Here is a 24762-nt window from a genome sequence, read left to right as displayed (position 1 = left end):
TAAATTCACACTGTATGACAACTATTTTGACTTTTGTTGCTGTTCACCAATGCTTTTATTCTTATGTGTTGTCTGGACTTTCTTAAGCAATAGTTTCATCAAGTTTAAGGATCTGTGATAAGCTCTGTTCTAATTTAAGCTCAATGTTTTTGTCTTTTTTATTTATCTCTTCTCTTTTTACTGCTGTCTTTTAGGAAATGACCTTCTCTAAAGATGATCATTTTGTTTCCTCTCACTTTTCTCCTGCCATAAGAACCTTGCTCCCTTTACTTCATTTAGCTTCATCTTATGCCACTGTTGGCATTTCATGTCTACTTTTGTGTATACTCAAATACTCATCACTTTCATTGATCAGTAGTAAAGTTTGCTGAGGAGTCAATTTGATTAGTAGTCAAGAGCCTGATCTTAGAAGCCAAATAGACCTGGATTTTACTCCTCTCCCCTCTTAAATTATCTTTAGTTATAGCCTGTCTTTGCTTTTTCAACTGTTTAAAGAAAAATTTCTTAGTTGATTATTGCTTTAAACTTAGTGTCTCTGGCATACAGACATGTGTGTCTGAATATTCATATTTAATTTCTGTCATGACATCAAAGCTATCCAGTAGTATCGATAATCTTCTTATACATGGCCTCCAAAAGGTTGTTTCAGTATTGCCACACATCTTCTCCCTGACTGGGAGGGTTGGAACCAACCTCATTTCTTTGTGTAGTGCTTTTAAAAATTATTGTTTTTCACATAAGGCATATTAAGTGTTTTTGCACCAGATGTATTACATGGATGTTTTTCTTTGACTAATTTATTACCAATGATCCATAGTAATCAAATAACACAGCAAGGTTATCAGTAAGGAATTGGTGGAAATCATCAGTCTAAAAAGTGATTTTTGTGACAATGACAGTTGTCTTGTTGCAGAGCGAACTTTGTTGTGTATAACAGTGCTGTGCAGTATAAATACAATGTGAGCAACATAAGTAATTTTTCTAGTGGGTATGTTAAAAATTTGAGTAAAAGGAAACATTTGGGAATAATTGTAGTAAATTTTATTTAATTCAGTAATCCAAAATAGTAATATTTCAAATTTTGAGATACTTTTTCCCCTGTTAAGATTTTGGAATCCAGTGTGCATTTTATGCTTACTGCACACCTCGACTTGAACTAATTACATTTCACTTGTTCGGAAACCACATGTCGCTAGTAGCTACCATGGCAACTTGAAGTGTCAGGGGAGCAAACTCTAGAAAGTTTCACAGAAGCATTTCAGTGTTCCTAGGAAAGTATAATAGAAAAATGAATTGTTTATCTGATAATTAGTTTCTGATAATTAGTTTATTATTTCCCCCAATTTTTAAAAGTTTTACGGTGAGCAAAAAGAGATCAATTTTTAAATGTACATATTTTGAAAGATAAATACTGGTACTCTCTTAAGAAACATAACATCCCAGTTATGTCCTTTCTATCAAAAATGAACTAATTTATGATGCTTCCATTGTTAGATTAATGATTTATTTTAAATGCCTATCACTTAAAGAGCCATTTAAAAGTGATTTTAGCAGTAAGTCCTTCACTTAAAATATGTTCAATAAGACTTGATTCATGTTAGGCAGTTGGGGATACAAAGTTAAAAAAGTTAAGGCCCCTGTCCTTCAAGGATTCACAGAGTTGTGCTGTAATTAATTGATATGTAACAGAAGTTTCTTGTAAGCATATGGGTAAAAGTAATATTCAACAACTAAAGGTATTTGGGTGTGGTAATAGGTATTCAGGAAATAATGTGCAGAGTTTTTTTTGAGACAGGGTCTCACTCTGTCCCCCAGGCTGGAGTGCAGTGGCGCAAACTCCAGTCACTGCAGCGTCCACCTCCCGAGTTCAAGCGATTCTCCTGCCTCAGCCTCCTGAGTAGCTGGGACTACAGGCATGTGCCACCACACCCTGCTAATTTTGTATTTTTAGTAGAGATGGGGTTTCACCATGTTGGCCCGGCTGGTCTCGAGCTCCTAACCTCAAGTGATCCATCTGCTTTGGCCTCCCAGAGTGCTGGGATTACAGGCGTGAGCGTCTGTGCCCGGCCATGAGCAGAGTTTTGAAGGCTGGGAGCACAGCAGAAAAACAAAATTTCAAGCAGAGGGAACAGAATGTGTAAAAGCACACAGACATGAATAGCATGTTATGTGAGGTGCATGGCAGACAACCCACCATGACCACGAGATAGTGAGTGGTTCTGAGATTCAGTTGGAAAGGGAGATAAGGGCCTTTTTGCCTCATACTTGAAAATTCTGATTTTCTTTTAGGTGAAAAATGAGGTATTGGTGGAGTTTTAATTTATACAGAGGTTAACCATTAGATTTACATTTTTGAAAGATTGTTCTGGATGTGTAGGAAATGATTTAGAGAGGATGTCAGAACCATAAGTAGAGATGATTTGATGCAGAAGATACTGCAGTTAGCGAGACAGAGTATTAGGTAGGTACAAAGGTAATTGCAGTCTTCGCCATTAAAAGTAATGTCAAAAACTGCAGTTACTTTTGCACCAACCTAATATGATAGACTAAACTATAAACATACAAGGAAGAATGATGTGTAGGAAGTTTAATACATAAGAATTGGGATCTGGCTGGATGTGTTGGGTCAGGGCTGAGTTCAGAGTCAACAATGATACTAAGGTTTCTGCCTTTATCTATTCTTGAGAAAAATGGATGATGTTTCGGGTTTTTAAAAAAGTTTCACTTTAGAGCAGTTGAGATTGAGTGTTTTTAGAACATCTGGCTATTGAGATCCAGTAAGACTTGAAGAATAAAGGTTTGGGGTTTATGAAAGAATTCTAGGGCCAATAATACAGATTTAGGAATCATGGTGGCATTTTATGGCATGAGAGTTGATGTGATCACAAAGGGAAACTATGGGGGATTAGGAAAGAAGGAAAAGGATGAAATCCTAAGAAACTCCAGCATTTAGAAAGATTGCATAGGTACAAAAGCCAACAAAGGAGGATGAGATGAAAGTGGGGGAAAACTAAGGAGAAATTAGGAGAGAGTTGCCATGATAGAAACTAAGGAAAGGGGCGTTTTAATGTGGGAGTGGCTAGCAATGCAAATGCTACAAAGTGCAAAAAGCCAAAGACTAAAAAGTAACAATCGGGTTTCCTATGGGCATTGGCAGCCTCACTAATGTAGCTTCAGATGAGTATTAGGTGCTAAGCCAGCCTTCATGAAGTACGTCAGAGGTCCAGCCAGCGTCCAAATTTTGAAGCCTGTTTTTGTACTTCCCTCAAGCGAGGAATTATTTTTACATTTTTAAAAGAGTGCAAATAAAAACAAAAAGTCTGACTTTTTGTCAGAGACTACTATGGCTCACAAAGCCTAAAATATTTACTATCTGGCATTTTTCAGGAAAAGTTTGCAGACTCCGGTACAAATAAAAGAAATATATTTTTACTCTGTTTCAAGATGCTTGACTGGAAAAGAAAGAACGTATGAGTCAGAGAGAAATTGATAGGATTGACCAAACCTTCAAAAAATGGAAAAAAGGCTGAGTGCGGTAGCTCACACCTGTAATCCCAGCACTTTGGGAGGTTGAGGCAGGAGGATTGCTTGAGCTCAGGAGTTTGAGACCAGCCTGGGCAATGTGGCGAAACACCGTCTCTACTGAAACTATAAAAATTAGATGGGCATGGTGGCACATGCCTGTAATCCCAGCTACTGGGGAGGCTGAGGCATGAGAATCCCTTGAACCTGGGAGGCGGAGGTTACAGTAAGCCGAGATCGTGCCATTGCACTCTAGCCTAGGTGACAGAGTGAAACTCTGTCTCAAAAAAAAAGGAAAAAAAAATGGTTCATATACTTTGTGATACTTGTTAAATACAGACATATTTATATATATTATCTAAGGTTGGTATGATAGGCTTGACTGGAAAAGAAAGAACATATGAGTCAGAATAGTAGATAGGAATGATCAAACCTTCAAAAAATGAAAAGATTCGTATACTTTGTGATACTTGTTATATACAGGCATATTTTTTATACATTATGTAAGATTGGTATGATTTTAGAATACATTATTTTCCTTATTTTGCAATATGCATAAGTTTAACTGTATATTTGGCAGGGCAGTTTATCCTTATATTTTCTGTTTTATATGGTAAAAGAACTGTTAGTACATTTTCTTTTAATCCACATTTAGGGATGGATGATGTCCATAATTATGTGGATTTTAATGCTTTTACAACTAGAAATTAATATAGATGAATATATAATTAGTATATTAAGTAATGTGTTTGTGTATGAATATGTAGCTTCTGTCTTTAATGTTCTTCCACATAAGACATTTTCCAGTAATTAAAAAAAAGCCCTTATATGATTTGAATAGTCTGTTTATGCTTAAGAAGCATCTTAGTCTAATTGATATTAATGTTTCTTAATTTTGTCTCTTATCTGATTTTGTAATTTCAAAATACATTTAACATTCAAAGAAAATGTTTATGTTACACTGCAAAGCATTTCTTAATTGGTATTTTCCTTGTTTGGTTCTTTCCAGTAAGCATATATTGAGCATTAATTAGGTATCCAGCATTATCATTGGCATTAGGAATAGAAAATTAAAGAAGACCTGCTTATGGTCTCAAGTAGATATAACCACAAATAATTGCAAAACTATACGATTAAATTTAATGTGGTTACCTTTAGATTAAATACCCTACAGTGTTTTTATTGATACCTCTTTCTGATTAGATGACAATTCAATGTGAATAACTTCAAATGTCTGAAAGGTTCATGATGCAAATCCTTTCAAATGATTTTACTGTATAGTCAGAAAAAATTTAAATTCTTATACAACAATTTCATTGTTTTACTGTTAATTATAGCGAAGGAAGATGCAAACTGTGCAGTGTGCGACAGCCCGGGAGACCTCTTAGATCAGTTCTTTTGTACTACTTGTGGTCAGCACTATCATGGAATGTGCCTGGATATAGCGGTTACTCCATTAAAACGTGCAGGTTGGCAATGTCCTGAGTGCAAAGTGTGCCAGAACTGCAAGTAAGTTTTCATTTCAATTCAAAGCTGTGTATTGGGTTTAAGAGGGACCCTATTACTAGGTGCTAAAGGTTTGTGTAATATAATAGAGGTTGTTCATATTTTAGCTATATTCATTCAGTGACTTCATCATACTTAAAAAAACTACTGGATATTATAACATTTATCCAGTATATATCCATAATATAATTTGTTATTATATTATAAATAACATTTATATAATTTTGAAAGAAGTCTAAACAAAACTGATTTTAATCATTTAAATTGCTCTGGTCGTCTAAAGAGCTAATTTAAATTTGCCAACAATTTAAAAAATAAGCAATATTAACAATTTAAAACAAACATTAGAAGAATAAAGTAGCTTTTCTTAAGGGGTACTGGGGAGGAGATTTAATAGGATTTAAACGTCTAACTACAGAAGTAGAAGAATTAGAGTTGAGCCAAAAAATCAGTCATGTGTTTGAATTTCCATTCCAGGAAGGACAATTTCTACTATTATTTTAATGTACATCTGCATCTCTCTAAAAGCCACCTTGAGTAGATCCTGGTCAGCATAATTCCAAAACGAAATATGTGGCATTTACAAATTTGTAAGGGGGTTATCTTTTCCTGTTGTATTTCATCTCTTGGTCATTTCTCCAGTCTTTTCTGTGATTTCCGCTTGCACCCCCATGATTCTAATGAGCATGATAATTTGGGGATGTTACCAGTATCTTCATTTACAGGCTGAGAATTTTTGTTGTAACCAGCAAGAATTATGCCCAACTGCCGTGATCAGTCTTTTTTTATTATTTAGTTTGATAAGAAATAAGCGTCAGTATCTTAGAGTTACGTGACATAAATAGGACTATGTACCTCCATATTTTGGTAAAAATTAGATAAAATATTCAGTAAACATTTATTCGATACCTTATATCTGCGCTCAGTTTCTTGGGAAGGATTAAAAGAACTTGAAGGAAGAGTACTTGTCCTCCAAGATCTTTCCATGTAGCTGAAGAGATAAAACATGTGACTGTTTATGGAGAGGTTGAACTGAATAATAATTGGAGGCCAACTGACCCATCTTCCTGTTGACTTCTGTTTATCCCCCAGATTTCATTCAGAGATTCCTCTTTCAGCTCTTCTTGCTTTCCCTGTTGTTTCTTTTCCCCTCCTCTTGGATTTAAAATCATAGTATCTGAAAGTGATTATAGTCAAAAATCTCAACAGAGATAACGCTGTAGGACAGGGGCCCAATCTTTCGGGGCAGAAGAGTGCTTAGAGAAAGATTTTAGGTTTTCAACTATAATTCTTAATAATTATGACAAGGTTCGTATTTTGAAATAATTATTCAGCATTTAATTGCTTAATAGACATTCTAAGCACTTGAACCTGCATTACATTTAATTCTCGCAGTAATCTTTATTATTCCCATTTTATACCTGAAACTCAGAGAGCTTTAGTCTAAGTTGTTTAGTGACACAGCTAGAAAACAGCAGCCTGAATACAAATAGAGATCTGATGCCAAATTTGATCCTCTTTACGTTATATGACAGTGTCTTTTCAATTCACTGTGCCAAGATTTGTTCCTTTCCACACAGTAGCACCTAGCAATTATAGCACCTTCCTCTCAAAAATTATATTTTAAAAGTAAAGATCAGAGACTATTCATCTTGCCTTAACCCTTCCTCCTTTGCAGGAATCCTAAAATGGCTAGAGCAAGTTAACCATAGGTGAGCATTGAGTAAAGATCACCATTTAGGAGGTAGTCCTTATGGCAGGGTTACCTCTGTTACTATCTGCAGAGACAAAACAGATACTGAGGTATTTATGAACTGTGCAGTTCCCAGGAGTGATGATTTTCATGATTACTTATGTTACAAAACATAAGTTTAAAGATAAGCCATCATTAATGCTATCTTACTTTTTAGACAATCGGGAGAAGATAGCAAGATGCTAGTGTGTGATACGTGTGACAAAGGGTATCATACTTTTTGTCTTCAACCAGTTATGAAATCAGTACCAACCAATGGCTGGAAATGCAAAGTAAGTTGTTTATTTATTTATTTTTTTAAATCCTCTCTATGTTTTATATGGAGAACAGACAAATCGGATACCTATTCAAATCTATACATCACCATCAGCTTTTTAAAAACAGCTTTATTGACATATAACTGACATACAATAAACTGTACACTCTTCAAGATAATGAACATAGTCATCACCGTCAAAAGTTTCCTGGTGCCTCTTGGCTTGCTTTGTGGCTGTTCAAACCCAAACTCTGTCTTCCTAGTCTGCTTTTTCACTATAGATTAGTATTCACTTCCTAGAATTTTTAATAAAAGCTTCATATAGTATATACTCGTTTTTGGTCTGGCTTCTTTAACTCAGTGTAATTATTTTGAAATTCATCCGTATTGCTGCACAGATCAGTAGTGATTCTTTTTTATTACTGAGTGCTGGAGATACCACAATTTGTTTATTGAATCACCTGTTGGTGAACATTTGGGTTGTTTAAAATTTTGAGCTATTACAAAAAATGCTGATGAACTCATTAACTAACTTCCTACCTCACTTGGCTTCTGTCCCTTCAGGGTGAGGTGTTCAGAGCCGGGTTGGGGGCAGTGGGGTAGTGGAGATAGCGCTTGGAATCCAAGATGCGGTTTAGCTTCTAAGCTTAGTCTTCCTGGGCTGCTGGTGTTGCGAGGCTGAGGGATGGAGATGACCCTCAGGTGCTGCATGGGCCTGGAGCGGGTTTTTCCTGGAGCTGGAGAGGGCATGATGGCCCGTGTGCGGGAGTGGAAGGCACAGCATTGTCATTGCCCTTCTTGGAACTGCTTTTTCTAGTGAGGAGGTGGAGGGCCTGGGAAAGGAGGGTGATGTGGCCAGAACCCCAGGTCCCCAGCGGGGGAGGAGGTGGAGCAGACGCAGAGAGATTCTATACCTGCACCCTGTCATCGCCAGTGAGGTTTGGCACCTAGAACTGCAAGCAGTATTACCAGGTTCTGTTGTGGTCTTCAGCAAGTTCTATTAGGCATCTGCCTGAGTGGTGGGGGTTGAGGGGAGGGGCTTTCTCTTCTGCGGGGAAAAAGAGCTGCTGGGTAACTGTGCTCAGCTGTGGCTACCTGGGAAGTGGGGTCTGAGGGCTGAAGAATTGTGATGAACTCTGGCCTGCTTCCTCAGGTAGTTCAGATTCCTTCTCTTGCTGAATGACTTATCACTGGAAAGGAAAAACTCTGCTGTTTGACTGATTTGTATATTTACACTCTTATCTTCACTCAGTTCCTCTACTTGCCTTTTTACTTTTAATATGAAGTTGAATTTGTAATTCATTTTCTTTCCTTTCCTAAGGAAAAAGGACATTTAAGACTATAAGTTTACCTTAGGCTATAGCTTTGGCTGAAGCCAAATTTATTGTATTTGTAACTTTATGTATGTATATACCTTACCGAATAACTTTATCTTTTTTTTAAGTTGTGCTGAAGTATGTTAATTTATGCTTTCATTTCATTTAATCAGATAATTTAACTAAGGTAGGTTTTTTAAAATAAATGTTTTGATACTTGAAGTAGTGACTTTTTAAAGGCGTAGCATTTGTGTTTATTAATTTCATTTAGTTAGATGAAGTCCTTTTACCTTATTTTTTGACTTGTTGATTCAACAAGTTGTTACAATTGACCACTATTAATTGTTCCTATCAATTTATCATATTTTTAAACAAATACCTTGTGGCTGTTATTTAGCAAGTAGGTCAGGCCAGTGTTAATATATTGTGCTTTTTACCAGTATAAAATTGTTCTTTATTCTATGTAATGTGTTTTTTGTTGAGGGATCAGGAAGGGCAGGTATTTTGCTTTGCCTGACACTATGGCCACGTAGGGTGTTAGTTTAACAGTTGAATGGTTATCTTTTCACATCTTTTTATTTTGGATTCTTTTGTGTTATAAAAATACATCTTTTGAAAAGCTTAATAGAGGTAACTGTTTGGATTGATGGTTGTAATTGAAATGGTTGGCTGTTTTGAGGCAAAATTGTTCTTATAATTCCTTTCTACTTTTCTCTTCTTTTACTTCCTGCAATGATTTATAATTCAGAATCTCATTTTGTGAATGTAAATGATTATAAATGTTAAAGATATAAATTTTCTCCCATTCCCCACTGAAAATGAAGTTTTTATTCCCCTTTTCTCTGTTTGATTTGATTAACCTAGATTATAAACCTTGTCACAATTTTCTTTCAAAAATATATTTCCTCTGTTAATCCCAACTTTACCCTCAATCTTTCGGAGTCTTGGTTATGTTCCTTTAAAAATAATTATAAATTTTCTGAAACCCTACATGTCTGAAAGAGACTGTTCCCTTTAGGCTATAAGAACTTGGCACAGTATAATGTTTCATATTACAAATTTTTCTTTTTTATACTCTGAAAACATTTTCTTCAGTTTTTTCAGTTTATGCTGTCACAAGAAAAATCTTAACTTTAAAAAATTTAATCATAATCCTTTTTTTCTTCCTGAAAGCTTTGGGAGATGTGTGAGTCCCCATCCCCCACGCCGCCCCAGCACCTTTTAAAAAAAATATATTTACTTAAAAAATTACCTTCTTTACACTCTCTAATAATATCTAGTAACTACTGGATAAATTTTGTCTCTTGCTCTTAATCTTCTTTATTAGGGTTTTCATTATCTTGAGAACTGGTAGAGAATTCTGGGTGTCTTTCTCAGCTTGTTCTGTCTCCCCTTTGGTGTGCTTCTTTCTAATTTGCTCTTTGTAATCTGCTATTCTCTTTTGAGAGTGACAGAATTACATAATTTCTGGGAATACTATTGGATACTTAATCTTTTTATTCTGTTCTATGAAGGCACTATAGTGTGGTGGTTCAAAGCTTATGCTGTGGAGTCAAACTGCAGTTTTTTCAATTACTAAATTGATGATCTTTGGCTACCTATTTAACTTCCCTAAGTCAGTGTATAGAAGGTTAATGGTACTTACCTCACAGGGATGTTGGATTTAATGAAATGGTATCTATAAAGTGCCCAGCACAATGCCTAACACAAAGTAAGTACAGAAACAGTTACCATAGAGTTTTTCATGTATTGAAAGGTTTGTCCTTTGAACCATTTGAAGAATGATCATCTCTCTCTGCTGTTAAATTCTTCTGTAGTTCTCTCTGTAGTCTTGAGTCATAATTTGCTCATTTGTTTGCATTTAACTTTTGAGTGTTTACTGTGTGCGAAACTGTAGTGAAGGCTGGAGATGTTGGGGCAAATCAGTGTGCCCCCACGGGGCTGTCAGCCTAGTTTGGGGCTGCTCCCTGGTGAGCTGGAGTGGGGGTGATCTTTTCAGGATCTTTATTGTAAACCAGTCATTGTCAGATAGGTTTCTTTTTCCTATTTTTATCTCAAGAATGTCTGTTTGTTGGTATGTTATGCGTTTTTAGAAAGTTTTTACTTGAAAATAAGTTCAAACTCTAAAAGTTGGAGAAAATAAAAATAATACCCATATCCCATTTACTTAGATTTATCAGTTGTTAGCATTTCATTGTCACTGGACATGCCCTCTCTCGCTTTCTCTGTGTGTGTGTGTCTGTGTTTGTGTCTCTATTCCCCCTAACGCCCTACTATTTGAGGGTTAATTACATACGTTGTGCCTTTTTACCGCCATTTCAGTATGTATTTCTTAATAGTAGGAATATTCTTAAAAAATCACAATCCTGCTATCAACTTCCTAAACTTTACATCAATGTAGTATGTTTATCTAATGTACTAGCCATATTCCAGTTATGTCATTTGATCTTAAGTCCTTCATAACCTACCCCTTCCTCCAAGTAGGTTCTAGGATTTAGTTTTTGTCATTGGTATTTTTGAAGAATAGAGTTCTTCTCGATATACTTGTTTTTTTCTTTTTTCAAACAAATTTCCCCATTTTGTCTTTGATATCCCCTTATAATTAGATGAGAGGCATGCATTATTGGCCAGAATACTGCAAAGTACTGATCCATCCTCAGGGTATCACAGCTGGAAGCACACATTATTCCACTTTCCCTCATGGGAATCACCTGGTCAGGCTGTTGCCCAATTTCTTTTCCCCCTCCTTTGTATCTAATAAAGCAGTATGTGAGGACACTTTAAGACCATGCAAATATCTTGCTTTTCCTCAGAATTTTCTTCTAGATTTGAAAAACTTACTCCCTAGGCTGGGTGTGGTGGCTCACACCTGTAATCCCAGCACTTTGGGAGGCTGAAGCGGGTGGATCAGTTGAGGTCCGGAGTTCGAGATCAGCCTGGCCAACATGGTGAAACCCTGTCTGTAATAAAAATACAAAAATTAGCCAGGCATGGTAGCGGGTGCCATGTAATCCCAGCTACTCAGGATGCCGAGACAGGAGAATCGCTTGAACCCGGGAGGCAGAGGTTGCAGTGAGCCGAACTCATGCTACTACACTTCACCCTGGGTGACAGAGATAGACTCTGTCTCAACAACAACAACAACAGCAACAACAACAACAACAAACTTACTGCCTGATGATGCCATTTTAACCTGCTTTGTTTTGGTTGCAAATGATGCATTTCCAGCTCTAGCACTCCCACCGCATTTACCAGTTAGCCCTCTGCTTTCTTTTGTAAGCAAGAACACTTCTTTCACATGTTAAACTTACTTATTAATACTGACTCATGAGCTCCTATTATCTTCAATCATTTACAACTCATTACCTAATTATCTTTTGGCTCAAATAGTCGCATACTTGCTGTCAGTTGCTCCTTCAAGCTGGCCCTGGTGTTGTGCCCTCACCACTTATTTGAGCACTTCATACTTTTTGGTGTAACAAGATGTTACAAGCTCATCTTATACCTCCCGTGCCCCAGCCCTGGAATAAGTCCATTGTTAAATAAGTAACCCAGATTCCTTTAGTGGGGAATGGGTACTGGGTGTGCTCATTGCTACTGGAGGGTGTTTGCTTCTTCATCCTTTCAGCAGGTGGTGTCAGGAAATACATGCGTGTGTATACACTTACAGAAGTTTGTCCAACCCATGGCCCGCAGGCTACATGTGGTCCAGGATGGCTTTGAATGTGGCCAAACAGAAATTCATAAAATTTCTTAAAACATTATGAGGTGTTTGGTGTGTGTGTGTGTGTGTCTGTGTGTCTGTGTAGCTCATCAGCTATCGTTAGTGTTAGTGTATCTTGTGTGTGGCCCAAGACAATTCTTCTTCTTTCAGTGTGGTCCAGGGAAGCCAAAACATTGAACACCCCTACACTTAACGTATATACACATAAATATTCATATATATATATACATAACTTAGAAATAATGAATTTACACCAGTACCTCCAGTTCTTGTCCTTCTCCACTGAATTCTTTGCCTTCTCATTCTTGCATGTCTGTTCTTCTACAATAAAAATTCTGGGTTGTAGCAACATCAGCACATTTATTCAGTTGCTCAATCTAAAAAGCAAGTCTGCTTCAGTTTGCTCTCAGTAATAGATTTTATTCCCCTTTCTTTTCTTAGTGATTTAATTTTTTAAATATAGAAGATATTAGTATACTTTCAAAACTCAAAACTATATGAAGTTTTACTCAGAAATGTCACTGCCTCTTGTTTATTATTTTATACCCCATTTCCCCCAACCTCTTGGAAGTAACTAACTTCATTGTTTTCTGTTTTAAACCTCCTGTTATTTTTCGTCTAAGAATAAGAAGATATATTGCTCTTATTTTCAGTGAAGGTAGCATGTTGTATATGTTCTTTTGCATGTTGCTTTTTTCGTGTAATAAAATCTGGAAATCACTTCCAGGCAAGTTAGGCAAGTTCAAGAGATCTCATTCTCCTTTTAAACAGCTGCATAGCACTCCATTGTGTATCTGTGCTATGGGTTACTCAACCAATGGCCTGTGCTTTGGTATTTCAGTAGTTTACGATATTTTGCATTATAAATGATTTTACACTCCCTAGCTTTGTGCATGTGTGTTTTTGAATTCTCAGGGACAAATCTGTAGGGTAAATTCCTAGAAGTAGGATTGTTGCCTCAGGAGTGTACACATATGTAGCTTTGTTAGATACTGTCAGATTCCCTTTCTTGGGGCTTATGGTACTTTGCATTGCCACCAGAGATGTGTGAGAGAACTTTTCTTACGTCTTTGCTAACAGGATGACTTGTTCAGCTTTTGAATGTTTGTCTGTCTTCTGGGTGAAAAGTGGTGTATCAATGTAGTTTTAATTTTTGTTTATCCTGAGTGAAGTTGATCGTTTTTTCATGTGTTTAAGGGTCAGTTTTTATTTCTTCTCGTGAATTGTCTGTTCATGTGTTTTGCCTGTTATTGAAGATTTTGGCATTTTTCCCTAAATTTAAGAGTTCTTTATAAGTTAGGGATGTAAGCTTTTATCTGTGTGACATGATGCAGATACTTTCTGCCAGCTTATTTGTTCTTGTTTTTTTTTTTGCTTATTTGTGTGAGACAGTGTCTCACTCCATCACCCCGGCCATAGTACAGTGGTATGGTCATAGTTCACTGTAGCCTTGACCTGGGCTCAAGCAGTCTTCCTGCCTCAGCCTCCCGAGTTAGCTAGGAGTTCTGTGTACCACCAAGCCCAGCTAATTTTTTACTTTTGTAGAGACAGGGTCTCACTATGTTGTCCAGGCTGTATTGTGTCTTTTGACTTTGTTTTTATTATTTTTTTTTTGCCATGCAAAAGTTTCTATCTTATGGAGTTAGATTTATTAATCTTCTTTTGCTTCTGGATTTTTGAGTCATATTCAGAAAGCGTTTCCCTACACTGAGGGTATAGAGGAGTTCATATTTTCTGCTAGGATTTGCAGTTTTTATGTTTATTTTATTTTTGAGATAGAGTTTCGCTCTGTTGCTCAGGCTGGAGTGCAGCGGCTCAATCTTGGGTCATTGCAACCTCCCCCTCCCGGGTTCAAGTGATTCTCATGTCTTAGCTCCCCCAAGTAGCTGGGATTACAGGCATGCGCCACCACGCCCAGCTAATTTTTGTATTTTTAGTAGAGATAGGGTTTTGCCATGTTGGCTAGGCTGGTGTTGAACTCCTGGCCTCAATTGATCTGCCTGCCTCGGCCTCCCAAAGTGCTGGGATTGCAGTTGTGAGCCACCATGTATGGCTTGCATTGTTTTATTTTTTACATTTAAATCTCTGATCTATTTGGAGTTGATGTTTGTGTATGATGTGAGTATCTTTTTCCAACTGGCTATTCAGTTTTCTAAAAACCATTCATTAAAAAGACTGTCTTTGCCCTAGTGACTTGAGATTCCAGACTAGAATGTTAGATTTGATTGAACTTATATCTGGAACCTCTTTTCCATTCCATCAATCTGTCTATTCATTCACCAGTACGGCACTGTTTTTGTTATAGAGCCTTTGTAGTATCTGGTAATGTTGGGCCCCCTTCAGAACTTATCCATTTCACAGGTTTCTTATCTGTACTTGTGTTTTTCTGTATAAACTTTAGGATCACCATATGTAGCCCCAATAAAAACCTCATTGGAATTTTTATTGGAATCACATTTAATTTATTGAGTGTCTGGGTGCAGTGGCTCACACCTGTAATCCCAGCACTTTGGGAAGCCAAGGCAGGGGTGTTGCTTGAGCTCAGGAGTTCGAGACAAACCTGGGCAATATGGTGAAACTGCCTCTCTACAAATACAAAAAAATTAGCCAGGTGTAGTGGCACACGCCTATAGTCCCAGCTGCTCAGAAGGCTGAGGTGAGAGGATCACTTGAGCCCAGGAGGTCGAGGCTGCAGTGAGCCATGATCATGCTACTGTATTCCAGCCTGGGCTACAGAGCAAGACCCTGTGTCCAAAACATGTGTGTGTGTATATATATATTTTAGTGAGAGTTGATTGACATCTTGATTTTAAGACATCCTAACCAAGAACAAGGGATGTCTTTACAAGTTTGTTAAAGTCTAGTTTTGTGTCTTTTAGGAGTGTTTTATAAGTTTCTTCATACTGATTTTGAACATTTAAGCTTATTCTTGAATATTTATTTTTCTGCTGTTATAAATGGGGTTTTCTTACTATCCTTTAACTCGTTATTTGTGTGTGTGAATTCTATTGCCTTTTGCATGCTAATTTTATATCCTAGTACTGTGTTGAATTCTTTTATTGAATTTTTGAACAATTTTCTAGGATGTTCCAACTCTGTTTACAAATTAAGAGTTTTGTTTCTTCTTTTCCTGGTCTTATGTTTCTGTTTTCATTTGTTTCTATGTTTGCATTGGCTCCAGAACCGTGTTAAAATAGTAGTGGAGATAATAGGCACCCTTGCTTTTTCCTGTCCTTAGTGGGAATGCCTCTCGGGCTCTCCCATAAAATAAGATGTTGCCTTTAGAATTGAAGTATTTATGTTGGTCACATTAGAGAAATACCCATCCATTTTTACTTTCTCAAGAGTTACTAGTAATGGGTTTTGATTCTTTCCAAAGACTTCTTTTTTTAATCATCTGTTGCATTGAAATAATTTTTTCTCCTCAGACCTTTTAATTTGTTAAACTTTATTAATGGATTTTTCTAATATTAAATATCTTTGAATTTCTTGTATAAACTCCATCTGGGCATAGTTATTATTTTCTTAATGTGGTATTAGAGTCTGTTTGATAGTATTTTATTCAGGATTGTTTTTCTTTTCTCCTCATTCGATAAAGGATAATACATTCTTTTAAAAAATATATGTATATGTATTTCAAAAGATGGGGTCTCTGTGTGTTGCCCAGGCTGAATTCTACCTCCTAGGCTCAAGAGATCCTTCTGCCTCAGCCTCTCAAGTAGATGACAGCACAGTTCTGTGCCACTGTGCCCAGCTATTTAGGATTTTTGTGTCAGTGTTATTAAGTGCATTCATTTTAATCTTTAAGACTAGCTGATCTATGGTTCCTGGTAGTTTCTCTTTTTAAGTGAGCATCCCTTTCATATCAACCTGGTAGCACAGAAAGATAAAGTTCCTTTTTATTGATATTTCAGATTCAAAATTTGGGGTGGGTAATGAGAGCCCCACAATGTATTAACCTTATACCCAGGGATACCCAGGGTTTTAAGGCTGACTAGCTCACAGGCACAGAAGTAGTTTTGGCTGGCCTCTGGTTGGCCTTTTACTTCATAAACAATTCTAATTTGGTAAGGATAGGACACTCTCTATTCTAAAAACATGAAGGGCCATCATTGGAGTTTTGATGTGGAGCAATTTATTTTCACATTTTCAGACACCAAGTCACATGGCGTTGACTGTGCTCTGTGTTTCCCCACCCACCATGGCAGTCTCACATTGTTGCCCAGGCTTGAGTGTAGTGGCCTGAGCTCCCTGCATCCTCAAACTCCTAGGCTCAAGCAGTCCTCCTGCCTCAGCTTCCCAAGTAGCAGGGACTACAGGTGCGCACCACCATGGCTAATTAAATTTTTTTTTTTTTTTTGTAGAGAAAGAGGTGTTTTGCCTTCTTGCCCAGATTGGTCTCGAATCCCTGGCTTCATGCGATCCTCCCATCTTGGCCTCCCAAAGTGCTGGGATTACTGGCATCAACCATCACACCAGGCTGGCCATGCTATTGTTTTAGAGTTCTTTAGTTTTAGTTTTTAGTTCTTAAGCTACCAAGAAGCAAGTGGAATACTGTAGCAACACCATTTTGCTTTCTGCAGTGTAATAGGTTGAGCAGACTTACTCCACAAAAATTACTTCCTGATCCTAGCATATGTTTCTTTTTTTGAATTTTGAGTTGCTGTCTTTTTGGTTTTATCTCTTCCACCTATATGTTTTCCTGGATATCCCCATTCCCTTATTTATATTTTCCTGGAGATTTTAGTGCAGATTTTGTGAGGCCACATCAGACATTGAAAACAGCTTTTTAAAAGGTGTATACCCTAAGGCCAGGCGCAGTGGCTCACACCTGTAATCCCAGCACTTTGGGAGGCTGAGGCAGGCAGATCACTTGAGGTCAGGAGTTGAAGATGAGCCTGGCCAACATGGTGAAACCCTGTGTTTTTAGTAAACACAAAAATTAGCTGGGTGTGGTGGCACACACCTGTAGTCCCAGCTACTCAGGAGGCTGAGGCAGGAGAGAATCACTTGAACCCAGGAGGCAGAGGTTGCAGTGAGCCAAGATTGCGCCACTGCACTCCAGCCTGGGCAACAGAGTAAGAAGAGTCCATCTCAAAAAAAAAAAAAAGCGTGTAGCCTAAATTAGTGTCATGAAAATAAAAGCTTAATGTATAATCCACAAATGATTCATGACTTTTTAAAGGTTTACATCAGAACTACAGTTACAAATGCATAACAAACTGTTTTTGTTTTTATTTTTCCTGGTGTTTAGAATTGCAGAATATGTATAGAGTGTGGCACACGGTCTAGTTCTCAGTGGCACCACAATTGCCTGATATGTGACAATTGTTACCAACAGCAGGATAACTTATGTCCTTTCTGTGGGAAGTGTTATCATCCAGAATTGCAGAAAGACATGCTTCATTGTAATATGTGCAAAAGGTAAGAAGATAGTTATTCTATTCAGTTGTTTTGTCGATTGTTTTATTCATGTGGTCATTTGCTCTACCATCTTACAGCTTCTAAGTTTTTATCACTCTAGCAATTCCATCAGTACTGACTGCTGTTATAGATGGAATTAAATGATGTTTTTGAGTCTCAAAGGCATAAGGAAGTAAATGGGCAAAAGATAAGACCAGACCACATCAGAAATGAGCACTAGTAGGGAAAAGTAAAGAGAAAATAGCTTAAAAATGTCAAGTAAAAATACGGCAGCATCTCTAGTGACATGCACAAATGTGCTTTAAAAAACCTTTGTCAGTTAGCAACCCCTCTAACCTCTCTCCTCTCATACTTAATTAACTGTTTTCATATCCAGCTTTTCAGCAATGCCTTCTCTTTACCTAGATAATAACTCGATGTTAGAAATTTTTATTTAAGTATACTTATCACTGCAGGTGGGTTCACCTAGAGTGTGACAAACCAACAGATCATGAACTGGATACTCAGCTCAAAGAAGAGTATATCTGCATGTATTGTAAACACCTGGGAGCTGAGATGGATCCTTTACAGCCAGGTGAGGAAGTGGAGATAGCTGAGCTCACTACAGGTAAATTTGAGAATGATTTTTTTTTAAATTTTTTGTTTTTGTAATGTTGTGCCAATGTATCACTAATATATTGCTTTAATCAGGAAGAGAGGACCCTGTATTCCAGATTCCATCTTGTTCTCAGTTTCTCAACCTTTAAATGTATTTGTTATCTTGGTCATCTCTGAATCTGATGGCTAAAATCTAATCTAACTTAAGATAGTTTTTTTTAGTATTTGAATTCCGGGTCTAGTGTGCTTTCCTTCACTTGTGTTCTTCAGGCTGACAGTGGAAGTTCCCCAGTCTTTGGGTTTGCTTAGTTTGTTCTTTATAATGTGGGTTATTTTTCTCTAAGCATGTTGTAGTTTTGTAATGTCCTTCTTAGGTTAATTACCACCTTTTCAGCCCAAGATTTTGTTCAGGTATGGAATATTTTTAGTAGTATCCTACTGTTAAAAACATGAGTCTTAGAGAGTAAAGGAAATAGAACTGCTCGCCAGATTGTTTTTCATTTTCATCGTTATGAGTGGCAGCTTTTGTAAAACTTCTCTTTATCATCTTCAAGGATAACTAAGCATCTTAATTACTAACCTTTCATTTCCAGAATGCCATCAGTATTTAGTTTTGAAATATCCTTTTAAAATAATGTGCCAGTTACCTTTTAAAAAAAATTGTTTTAGAGATGGGTTCTCACTATGTTGGCCTGGTTGGTCTTGAACTCCTGGCTTCAAGCGTTCCTTCCGTCTTGGCCTCCCAAAGTGTTAGGATTACAGGCATGAACTACCACAGTTGGCCCACCTTTTGATGCATTATAATTTTCATGTTTTTTAAAAATGTAAATATACATGTGGTTCAACAGAGAAAAATCTGAAGAAAAACTTAAAGCATTTTTGGTGATGATTTGCCCTTACTCATACAAAATCATAATTGTTGACTTAATGAACAAAGAAAAAAACTCATTCTGAGCTAAAGAATTAATAATTTTTTGTTAAGATTATAACAATGAAATGGAAGTTGAAGGCCCTGAAGATCAAATGGTATTCTCAGAGCAGGCAGTTAATAAAGATGTCAACGGTCAGGAGTCCACTCCTGGAATTGTTCCAGATGGTAAGAATGTTTAATGGATATACTCTGTTTTTGAAGAAAATGTGTATATACAATAAATATGTGAATATTGACTAAAACTTCAGTAAAAGCCAAGATGCAGTCACTTAGGAAGAGTTTTTTAGTAAAATAATCTTAGACAAATTAATAGGAGAAAGGACATGCGTGTATTTGTAGTTCAGCTACCATCTAGACTTAATCATAAGTACTTACTTGGTTAAGGGACCAAGTGATTTTTCATTAAAAAGCAATTCGTGTTTTTATTTCTTTAGTTGTAGTTGCTAAGTAGAGCTGTTGCTGATGGTGAGATGTTTCATGCTGAGATAATGAAAAATTTACTGTATTGGGTCATCTCAGCAGTCCTATTGAGGGTTATTTCACTTATTTCCATGATGTTTCAATTAAGGTTTTTGTAGTACATATTGATAAGAGCCATTACTGTACTTGCAGATCTGGAATTAATAAGAGACCATGTTGGGGGAAAATTACTTATTACATTTAATCACAGGCTCATCTGAAAGTCTTTGGTGTTGTATGTGAAGTATGTTCAATTATATAGTATACATAAAAATTATAATGTATACATAAAAAGCCACTGAGATGTTTTGAAATTTATTAAGTTTACATATAATAACTCTCATTAAAATTATTTTCTATAATCTTTCTTGTGAGGTCTAGTTGTTAAAGAAAAAGAGAAAAAGACAATTAAAAAATTTTTACCATAGTGCAAAGACTTCTAATTTTGTCTTCATAACTTATTAATAAGTGGTATAATGTTTCATGCTTATATTGGAAATTGACATTTAGTAGAATAAAACTCTTTACTCAAATTACTGTTGAGGGAACAGTGTTACAGAAATTTTGACTCCTTAGAGATTTTATAAATGTGTTACTCACAGCGGTTCAAGTCCACACTGAAGAGCAACAGAAGAGTCATCCCTCAGAAAGTCTTGACACAGATAGTCTTCTTATTGCTGGTAAGCAGTATGTTCGTATTGTCTAATTTGATTGAGTTACAAGATAATGTCTTTATCCCAAAGACATTTTTGCAATTGCTGTATGTATATACATTACAGTAACTAAATCTTTTAGTTAAGAGATTCTGGAAAAGAATTGACAGTGGATCTAAAGAAGGTTAGTTTCTCTTGAAAGGGGTTTTTTTTTTTTTTTTTTTTTTGGAGGGGGGAGGTCATGATTAAAAATATTTTGTACTGTCAGATCTCTTATTTGGTAGTTTTCTTTTATCCTTACCTGTAGTCTTTCAATAAAGTGGGAAAGAAGTTGAGATTTCAGGCCTATACATTTCAGAACATGTATAGGCCTGGGCGATATAGTGAGACCCTGTCTCTACAAAAATAAAAAAAGTATCTGGGGATGGTGACACATGCATGCAGTCCCAGCAGCTTGGGAGGCTGAGGTGGGAGGACCACTTGAGCCCAGGAGGTTGAGGCTGCAGTGAGCCATGTTTGTGCTACTGCACTCCAGCTTGGGTCACAGAGTGAGACCCTGTTTCAAAAAAAAAAAAAAAAAAAGAACATAGATAAATTTGAGTCACTGATTGGTAAATGAGGCTAGCAGTGTCTTTTTACTATAACTTAAAAATTACCTTGATGAGATTGAGTTAAAGGTTTAACATACTGGTATCCTGATTTAAAATTTACCAGTGACTATGTTTCTGATATCTAAGTTTATAGATTTCCTGAGATTAGTCTTTTAATTTATAGACAGTGATGAAGAACAAGGATTATATCCAAAGAATATTTTGGGTAGGTTGGCAGGTATGGTTAAGCAAAACAAATATTGGTGGTTAGTAAATCTTTTCTCTCCGTGCTTTTGAGTCTATAGTAACTTTGTTACATCTGGGTATCTACTATTAGAAAATGCCTACACATTCTAGATCAGTCTTTACTTTTTAACTTAGGTACCTCACATAACATGATTGATCCTCATTTTCTTAACTAAAAAATGAGTGTGAGAACTTTTCCTGTGTAATTTTCAATCCATTTGGAAGTCCTTAAGTTGTAAAACATAATGTTTTCATTAGGTTTTCTGGTGTGTGGCTGATTCTAATCCATAAATCCTTGTGTACTTTGGCTTTCATTCACTTAATAATTGTCTGCTTTGATGAATACCTTCTGATTTAAGTTCTAGTGTAGCCAAATGTTTTATATATCTGTAGTTAGAAAATTTAAAATTTGTTTGTACATTGCCATAACAAATGTTCTGAATTTTGTAGTATCATCCCAACATACAGTGAATACTGAATTGGAAAAACAGATTTCTAATGAAGTTGATAGTGAAGACATGAAAATGTCTTCTGAAGTGAAGCATATTTGTGGCGAAGATCAAATTGAAGATAAAATGGAAGTGACAGAAAACATTGAAGTCGTTACACACCAGATCACTGTGCAGCAAGAGCAACTGCAGTTGTTAGAGGAACCTAAAACAGTGGTATCCAGAGAAGAATCAAGGCCTCCAAAATTAGTCATGGAATCTGTCACTCTTCCACTAGAAACCTTAGTGTCCCTACATGAGGAAAGTACTTCATTATGTCCTGAGGAACAGTTGGTTATAGAAAGGCTACAAGGAGAAAAGGAACAGAAAGAAAATTCTGAACTTTCTACTGGATTGATGGACTCTGAAATGACTCCTACGATTGAGGGTTGTGTGAAAGATGTTTCATACCAAGGAGGCAAATCTATAAAGTTATCATCTGAGACAGAGTCATCATTTTCCTCATCAGCAGACATAAGCAAGGCAGATGTGTCTTCCTCCCCAACACCTTCTTCAGACTTGCCTTCGCATGACATGCTGCATAATTACCCTTCAGCTCTTAGTTCCTCTGCTGGAAACATCATGCCAACAACTTACATCTCAGTCACTCCAAAAATTGGCATGGGTAAACCAGCTATTACTAAGAGAAAATTTTCTCCTGGTAGACCTCGGTCCAAACAGGTAGGGTGATTTTAATGATATTGACAGAAAAGGTATTGGAACAATTCTATAAAATCAGAAGGTATATGTGTAGCTTTGGTGTGGATGGCAACTTTTTCTGTCTTCAGATAGAACTTCAGTGTAATGTTGATTATGTGTTTCAGCCATTATTTTTTAAATGCTGTTAATGAAGAATGCCATTTATTAAATTTGAAGTGATCTTATTTGGAATTTCAACTCAATTGGGCCATAAAGATGCAACCTATTGATAATAGTTTCTAATAGAAAGAACTTTAAAAATTCTTTTAGTTCTGTGCCGCAGTAAATATAGAGCCTAAAATACAGTATAGTTTTGGGTATACAGTAACTAACATCTATTATTTCCTTCTAATATATTTATTTATTGATATTATTCATTGTGTATATTTTTAACTGGATAAACATCAACATTTATGACAGGAATTTTCCATGCTGGGGAATTTCGAATTTTGATGTTTTTATTAATTGCTAACTCTTGTGGGATTTCTTTTTTCAAGTAGGACTTATTTCAGTAGTTTCATGGAAAAAAATCTTAGAATTGTACTGTTGATTTTCAGTAAGTAAAGATAAATCTTCCTGTGTCTGCTTTACATCATGTACATTCTACCCTTTAAGAATGAGTTCCATTTCTTTTTAAGTGAGATTTAAGTAAAACTGCATGGCAAAATGAAGATACTGTAGGTACGAATTATTTATTGTTTTACAAAATTGCTACTTTCTGAAGTGTTTTTTAAAATTGCAAGATAACAAATAGTGGAGAAGTATTAATTCACAATAGTAATTTGGAGTTTTAAGTTTCATGATTGAAATTGCTTCAAGTTAAGTTTTAAGTTTCATGATTTAAATGGATTAAAGTTTGGCTTTTTATAGGAATAATATATTGATTTTAATCGTATAATTTTTAAACTGTAAGGCCAGGCTTTTAAGAAAATCATTTTTTAATGTGAAAATTAGTCTCCTCTATATCAAACCCAGATATATTTTATTCTCTAAAGACAAGGTACATGAAAGGGAAAGTAGTTGTCAGATGGGATTTAGCTGTTTCTGCATGGCAAAGACGTGTGCAGTAAAACTAGGCCACTCTTTATATATGTCTTTTTCTAAGTATTTTCCTTGACAGTTATTTCTGCTCTACCATGAAAAGTTTTTCTTCTCAAACCAGTTGTGCTCCTTTCTAGTAAGTTTTTTTTTTGTTTTGTTTTGAATAGTTATAATTATGTTGTTCTGACTCTGAAAAGACTTTACCAATGGAAATTTGAATCTCAAATTTACTTTTGGTTGATACATTTACATTCTTTAAAGATACTGCTTCATATGTATTCCTGTTAAATTTTACGTATCTCTCCTTCCTTGTAGACTTTTGTTTCAATTGAGAAACCAGGTTCAATACATTAGGACTCTTTTTCTGTAGACTTTATGTTCCGAAATATTGGGGAGGGGGGTGTATTTCCAGGCTTATTCCATCTTATATGAGCCATGTCCTAGTGTTTTGCTGAGCTGTCTTTGATTCCCAAATCCGATGATAATCTATTTTTCTGCCCCTCTTGTTACTACTTCATCATTTGCTGCTAATCTTGTAAGCATTTTGTAGGCTGTGTTTTCCCTCCCTCCAGCTTTTTAGTTTTCCAATCTTGGTTTTAGTTATCTAGCAAACAGCCTTCACTTGATGATGAGCCTGCTAATATAGCGCTGTTATTAGGAAGAATATGAATTGAATAGTACAAGATGGATCTTCCATTGGTGAGGCACTGGGACCATAACTTGCAGGAAATATTCTACAGTTAGCAGGAATGTGTATATACATATATTAGAAATACTGAAGTTCAGTATTCTGTTACATGAATTTCTTTGGTATTAGGCATTTCTGTATTATACTTCTGTTTTTATTTACTGTTTCTTCTACATATTCTTCACATTGGGGACTGGCTGTAAAATAAGCTGCATTTTCCTGGCTGTGATTGTGATGTAAGCAAGATTCTTTGGTTTCCAGCTATTTTTTGTTAACGTCACTGGCATTTTCATATTTTGTTGAACATTACCAATTCTTTGGTCTTTACCAGTACAGTAAATACAAACCAAAGAAATGTAGATTTACCTTAAGTTCTGTTTCATGGTGGGCAAATTATTAAGTTGATTTTAATGATTTTCTATAATAGTATTATATGAGCTTTTCTAGGAATTCACTTCAAAATTAAACGAACATTTTAATAGGAAACATCTGAAAGATCTAGTTTGTGATAGCTAGTGATTGGATTATCAGATGTTATCTGGAGGTACAAGCTAGCCAACCAGTAGAACGGTAAGCCAGTGCTGTCTAATATAAATATAATGCAGACCCCCCTGTGTAATTTTAAATTTTCAAGTAGTTACACTTTAAAAAAACAAAAACAGATGAAATAAATTTTAATCTATTTTATTTAACCTGGTATATTCAAAACAATATTTCAGCATTTAGTATAAAAATGAACAAGATGCTTTATACTTAAAACATCAGTTCTGGCTAGCTGCATTAGAAGTGCTCAGTGGTCACATATGATGGTGGCTGCCTTATTGGATGATGCAAGACAAAACATTTTGAGAAATACAGAAACAGCAGTT

General features: G+C 36.1%; 1 protein-coding gene across 22 annotated transcripts in view; it reads left to right on the top strand.

Annotated features, from left to right (window-relative positions):
* KMT2C (lysine methyltransferase 2C) overlaps window positions 1-24762 on the top strand; it is a 300175-nt gene that overhangs the window by 165286 nt on the left and 110127 nt on the right. For 20 of the 22 annotated variants that reach the window (XM_055392460.2, XM_055392455.2, XM_055392459.2 and 17 more), the window contains 7 exons: window positions 4860-5031; window positions 6939-7053; window positions 17332-17501; window positions 17957-18108; window positions 19081-19194; window positions 20091-20168; window positions 21428-22146. In XM_055392460.2, the coding sequence (XP_055248435.1) occupies window positions 4860-5031; window positions 6939-7053; window positions 17332-17501; window positions 17957-18108; window positions 19081-19194; window positions 20091-20168; window positions 21428-22146 (1520 nt within the window). The remainder of the gene's footprint in view (window positions 1-4859; window positions 5032-6938; window positions 7054-17331; window positions 17502-17956; window positions 18109-19080; window positions 19195-20090; window positions 20169-21427; window positions 22147-24762) is intronic. The other 2 variants (XM_055392467.2, XM_055392466.2) reach the window with 1 other exon arrangement.

The sequence above is a fragment of the Gorilla gorilla genome, chromosome 6 (assembly GCF_029281585.2).
Source record: "Gorilla gorilla gorilla isolate KB3781 chromosome 6, NHGRI_mGorGor1-v2.1_pri, whole genome shotgun sequence".
Classification (NCBI taxonomy): Eukaryota; Metazoa; Chordata; class Mammalia; order Primates; family Hominidae; genus Gorilla; species Gorilla gorilla.
This window is presented reverse-complemented; position numbering and strand designations above follow the sequence as displayed.